The sequence below is a fragment of the Channa argus genome, chromosome 11 (genome assembly GCF_033026475.1).
Source record: "Channa argus isolate prfri chromosome 11, Channa argus male v1.0, whole genome shotgun sequence".
Lineage (NCBI taxonomy): Eukaryota > Metazoa > Chordata > Actinopteri > Anabantiformes > Channidae > Channa > Channa argus.
This window is the reverse complement of record NC_090207.1, coordinates 7,752,547-7,758,546: the sequence shown is the minus strand read 5'-3', so window position 1 is coordinate 7,758,546 and position 6,000 is coordinate 7,752,547. Positions and strand designations below refer to the sequence as shown.

The 6,000-nt window shown below is 41.5% G+C and overlaps 1 protein-coding gene across 4 annotated transcripts in view; it reads left to right on the top strand.

The window, feature by feature from the left end:
• Positions 1 to 526: 526 nt before the first annotated feature.
• The window catches only part of LOC137136480 (transducin-like enhancer protein 4), a 34,442-nt gene continuing 28,968 nt past the window's right edge, over positions 527 to 6,000 (top strand). For 2 of the 4 annotated variants that reach the window (XM_067521872.1, XM_067521871.1), the window contains exons 1-4: positions 527 to 1,203; positions 1,547 to 1,644; positions 3,283 to 3,346; positions 3,471 to 3,515. In XM_067521872.1, coding sequence (XP_067377973.1) covers positions 1,159 to 1,203; positions 1,547 to 1,644; positions 3,283 to 3,346; positions 3,471 to 3,515 — 252 coding nt within the window. In that variant the 5' untranslated portion in view covers positions 527 to 1,158. The remainder of the gene's footprint in view (positions 1,204 to 1,546; positions 1,645 to 3,282; positions 3,347 to 3,470; positions 3,516 to 6,000) is intronic. The other 2 variants (XM_067521873.1, XM_067521874.1) reach the window with 2 other exon arrangements.

Below are 6,000 nucleotides of genomic sequence, written 5' to 3'. Positions count from 1 at the left end.
ACTGGCACAAATAAATGTAAACTTAAGCTTTAAACTGAATTTAATTAGGTGTTATTTTGTCTACCCCCAATACAGTAAGATTTACATCTAGTACAAGCAAGCAGAGGTATGTATGAGGGAGCTCAATGAGAATTTAATTGCAGGCTTATGAGTGTAATCTGTGGACATAATAGCAGACTGTTTTAATAGGCGGTTCAATTAAAAACAGGAAATACATGAGACACCTAGGGGCCATATGTTCGCCTCTGCCTGGAAGTCTCTATAAAAAAAACCACATAAGTCAACAGATAGTTTCCAGATTAATCCGTGTGACATCTTTTAGTACCAGACCGAGCCCCCACGTGGGGAGTCTGCATAAATCGTATCCTGTTGGATTTGATTGGGCAGTTTTTCGATGAATGGCAGGAGGACAGGGCGCAGTATGCACACTTCTCTGTCCCTATTGGCTGTCGCTAATGGCCGCTCCTCCTTCAGACCACACACTATTGGCTTTGGGGGTTTCGCAGAGGAGCCGGGAAGTTGTAGTTCTTTCCAGCAGACGCACATCTGTAGTGCTTATTATTGACTAATATGAATTAAACTACACGTCCCGACGTCACGGCACAGTCTCTGATAATTGTTATGAATATGTAATTGCGCTCGTACGACTGGTTGCTTCTAAATTTGGGCTCTACAGTCGGTGAGGTGGTCGCTCCGCCGGTGCTCTGCGAGGATGTGAACATTAACGGAGGCTGCAGGAAATTAACCGATAAATGCGTGACGACAGGACGCTGTGGAGAGGCTGAAGCGTGGACGAGGAGGAGGATGATGATGAGCGAGAAATCGATGCTTTGTAGAGAAAATCAAAGAAAGGCGGGTATTGGTAGTTAGTTCAGAAGCAGAACATTAAGCTTTATTCGCAAAGAACAACGGAATTGGATTTTTTTTTTTGAGAAGCCTGAGAAAACTCTTGTTTTGATTAACGCACCGAATGGACTTTTGAAATACTGACTTTAGTGTTTTTGTCAAGCCAAAAGTACGATGATGTTTCCATTCTTCATGGAACCTGTACAGAGCCAGCGAACCAGCCACTAACTGACCTTTTACGCACGGGGATAAATCCGTGCCCACACATTTTGTTTACCAGTATATGTGGGTGAACTTTGCAATCCATTTTTAATGATTCGAGATCTGAGCAAGATGTACCCCCCGGCACGGCATCCGGTAAGTAGAAAGCAGTAGCAGCCGGGGCAGTGTGTCAAAACAGCGCGGATTAGCAGCCGCGCGCACTGTGCGTAATCACTTTAGATCAAGTTTCCGTGCCACTGCGCGCTCGCACGGACAATTGCGGTCATTGTCAGGCTGCTGCAGCTGTATGTGTGTGCCTTTGAGTGTGCGTGGGTTAACGTGTAAGGAGACGGGGTGAAACCAAAAGGGCACCCGTCTCACAGAGGCCTATTGTCATGTACAGTCCTGCCTGTGTGTGTGTGTGTGTGTCGTGACACTGAACTTTGGTGGCTCAGTTCTTCTCGTCTCTTCCCTCACACGCTGTTTGGTTTGGGATGAGGTCCCCCACCAGCCGGGACAGCCGTTTAAGTTTACTGTCACCGAGTCCTGCGACCGGATCAAGGAGGAGTTCCAGTTCCTGCAAGCCCAGTACCACAGGTAAGAGAGAGAGAGAGAGGGGGGTGGGGGTGGGGGGGTCATGACTCTGCTCATCAGCCAGCCAATAAATCGTTTTGCACTGGGTTAAAGAGTGATCGTACAATTGAGCTCTCTGTTTGTGTGTGTTCGTGTTAGAGCTATAGCTCGAATAGTTCAGAAAATACATGATTGTAAAATCACAACAAGGAGTAGTGATGGGAAATTGTTTCATAAAAAAAAAAGTATTGAAATAGCTATTTGTGTAGTATTTGAGATATAAAACTCCTAGTGTGAGTTAAATATCCATCTGGACATCACATTATACGAGCGCCTTCAGAGCCACACAGTGGTTGCCCACACTTTGCCTCTGGTCTGCCACTCACTGTTGACTAACCACAGGTAAACCCCATCAACCTTAGTATGCACATCTCACTCTGCAAGTGCAAGTGGTGTGAAATACTTTTTTACCCAACATGATGAAGTGTGAAATACATTGCTCGGGCCAGAAGCATAAGCGTGATACCAATGCATAGCAATCGCACACAGCCGGCCGCCTCATAATTATTGTCCAATCACCTGGTGAGATGAACTGAATGCTGACCCGTGCTGGGGCTGAATGAGCTACGTCCAGGGATAGTGTCTGCTGCATGTGTGTGTGATCCAACTGCTGTGTAGTACATGTTGCAGCCATTTTGCTTTCTTTTTTGGCTGGAAGTGTCTTCTGAAACTTAATAAGCGGTGAAAACATAATTATCTGTTCTACCTGTCAACTGCAGTCTAATTTTAAATGTCCTTCTTAATGACTTTCACTTATATTGTAAAGATTGTGATTGATTCACCTTTTGACTTCATTTAAAGAACTGTGCAAAGGAGCTGCTGAAAACAACTCCCAGTTTTTGAGTTGAAAAATCAAAAGCACAGTGTCAAAGATGCACTGACATCCGTTAAATTAAAGCTCTTATATATTTAAAAAATAGCTAAGAGATTTAAGGTTTGTTAATAACACAATGCCAGAACCATTTAGCCATTTCTAACCTTTCCAGCATCTCAGATTTTCTGCACTTGGCATAGCAGTGTCTTATCTGGGCCTGCACCAGTTTGATTACACACCTGATGACCTCATCAAAAGAGGCACAAAAGCTTTCGGTAATGATATTTTAATGCTTTCAAGTAACACAGAGGGAGATTTGAAAGAGACAAGCGTGTGCATAACCACAATGTTAAAATGGATCCTCATTATACTGTTGCCTTTTTGTCGATGGTGCAGTTTGAGCTTCTACTCACAAAGTAAGAATATATGATGAGGTTTGTGTGGTCGTCTATTGATCCATTAATTACTGCACTGTACCTGCTGAGTAAGTGTCCGTGTCTGCAGGGGAAGCTGTTACGATTCATTGCGCCCTTTTTTTTCCTGCCTGTCTTTGTTGCACTCAAATTTAGAAATGCAAATTTAAAGCAACAGGATGTAGTTAGTTATAGCCCCATTTTGCAAACGAGATCTTCAATTTCATTTTTCATATTTCATTTGTTTGATGTGAAAAAACATGCAAATGATGTGATGGAGTATCACAACTCAGTCCTTTGTTTTAAAACGTGTGTGTACTCTGTGATGTGTACAGTATATCATGTATACAATAACATTTTTCTCCAACCTCACAGTCTAAAATTGGAGTGTGAGAAATTGGCCAGTGAAAAAACTGAGATGCAAAGACACTACGTGATGGTGAGTTTCATGTTTGACGGTGTGTTAGTGTATGTGTGTGCATGAATGCATTAGTAATTTTGCTGTGTGCACAAAGGGCAACAAAGAGGACATAATTCTATCTCTGATTTTTGTGCTTTTTCAGTATTATGAAATGTCATATGGGCTCAACATTGAGATGCACAAGCAGGTAGGAAATGTTTTTTTTTTTTTTTTTACTTGAGTGTCAGTCAAATGTAAAAAGGATTATTACCCCCAGTACTTCAAGGTTATCACTAAATGCTTTGAGTTTATAGTAGATTCCAAATTTGTAACTGACATTTTGGAGGTTCCAAAATGTTCCACTGTGCCTTTTATGTCCCAAATTGTTTTTATTATTATCACATTGCCTTGATTTTGGTAAACATGTTCCTTTATTTAAGAACAGTTATCAACACTTTAAAATATTTCTCAGAATCCACAGAGGTTCTTTTAAACATCTGGATGAAAAAAAAAACACATATAATTGGTTAAAGGTGTTTCATCATGCAGCAAATGTATCAGTTTGTACCAATACTTTACAGTTTCATAGTGATGAGTTACCAATTTGCTTGCGTGTAACAAAAATGCATTTTGGCTGCTGCTATCAGGACACAAAGTTACAGCTTAGGTAAACATAAGCTAAAAGTACATCAACTGATTGATCTTAAATAAGCCTTTAAAGATTCTGGAACTATGCAGTAAGTTTTTTCTTTATAGTCAATTGACTATAAAAACAGATAAGGTGCACAACAACATCCGCTCCCACCTTCACCCCCAACCCTCAGGACCACTAAGAAGTATAAAAAAGCAAAGTTAACAATGATTAAACCAAACTTGAGATACTGATACTGTATATAATTATATCAAATAAAATGTATATCTCCAGTTGAGTAACTTTTCATCTGTAGCCATAGCTTGTATCCTGTGGGGTCTTTCTTGTTTTTCATTTTAAACTTACACATACAAATAATCGCACAGCATCCAATATTAGTCTACACTTTACAAAACAGTGGAAATGTTTTATTGAACAACTTCCTGTTCTGGGAAATGACATGCTGCAGTAAAAATCATCCTGGAACATACATTAAAGGCAATATTTCACTGTGATCTGACATTTACAGGATAAAAAACAGCATTGCTTAGGAATTTGATCCCATTTCTCATTTGTTCTAGTTTAGCCTGTTTTGTTGCTGTGGGAGGTTGAGAGTTAATTTCATGTGTGAATAATAATTTCATTGGTTTAATTGAATGAGAAAATGGGCTGAAAAATGACTCGAGTGAGTGAGGATTTGGCCTTTAACGAGCCTTTACATTACTGCTGCCCTTTTTTTTTAAAGATGGGAGGTCATTAGCATAAATGTCTGTGTTAACCACACATCAGCTGCCAGGCTAAATGGGCCACAGCGAAACAACCAGCTACACATTCATTTCCAGATAAATGGTGTGTGTAGTCTGTGCAAATGTGTGTTTGTCAGTATGAGAGGAAGTGATAAATGCTTTGCCTTTGTCTTGTTGTGTGCATGTGTTATTTCATGTGTGTATCCACACTGCATATTTACATTGTGTGTTTGTGGGCTATTTGTGTGTGTGTTGTGGGTGTGAATGTGTGTGTCGTGTGGTGTCACTCTGTATGTATACTGTATGTGTTGACTGAGTGTGTACCTGTGTGTTTGTGGAGATTTGTCTCTATGCACACTGTAGATGTTTGAGTGTACTATTTGTGCATGTTGTGTGTATGTTTGTGCTCATATATTGTATATGTTCACTTGGAGGTACTGTATTTGTTCATTTGTTTCTAGAGAGTGTGTTTACACGTGTGCGTGTGTGTCTGTATTTGCACGTTGCACCTGCACACCACACACACACACACACACATACACAGACACACACAGCTTTGCACACTAATCAGACGTGTCTGATGAAATATGGGGTGCCTACTTGTCTACTATAAATCCTGCTGTCTGGTCTGCTGCTGTGTGTGTGTGCGTGTGTGTGTTTGTGAATGCGAGAGACAGAGAGGGGGGTGTATGTTTGTTTATTACGGGAAAGGTAAAAATATAAAAAGAGATCAAATAGGGCTTTGTGTGGTGCCGTGATTCCTGTCAGGAAACAGTTTTGGAGAGTGAACCCCTAATTTTTGCCAACAGTCTGTGTGCGCATGTTTTCTGTGTTTGTTTGTGTGTGAGAGCGTTTTGGAAGCAAATGATTCTGATGTGCAGGCTGTGTACTGTATGTGTGCACAGGCGTTTGTGTGTTTTCTATCCACAGCATTTGATATGATGAAACAGCGTGTGTGTAGCTTGTTGAGTGGATGACAAGATTGAGGAAAGTGGTGGTGGTGGTGGCGGGGATGTTGGGGGGTGGGAGGATGTCAAGCTACAGTCCCATTAAGCAGTCGCCCTCTGCTACGAAGCAAATAGCTAATATTGCTTGTTTAGCATTTTCTGAGGGTAATAGGTCCATTGATTTTTGGCTCTGCTCCCTGTTTTATTTACACAGAAGGGCTCTGATGCCAGGGGAGTGAAATGTACCAGTGCTCGTTAAAGAGCGGAGGGGAGGGGTGAGGAGGTGGGGAAGTGAGCAAGAGTGAGGAGGGATAACGAGGAAGGAGGGTGCAAGTGGTGTCGTGCATGAGACTGAGCTGCGAGAGGACA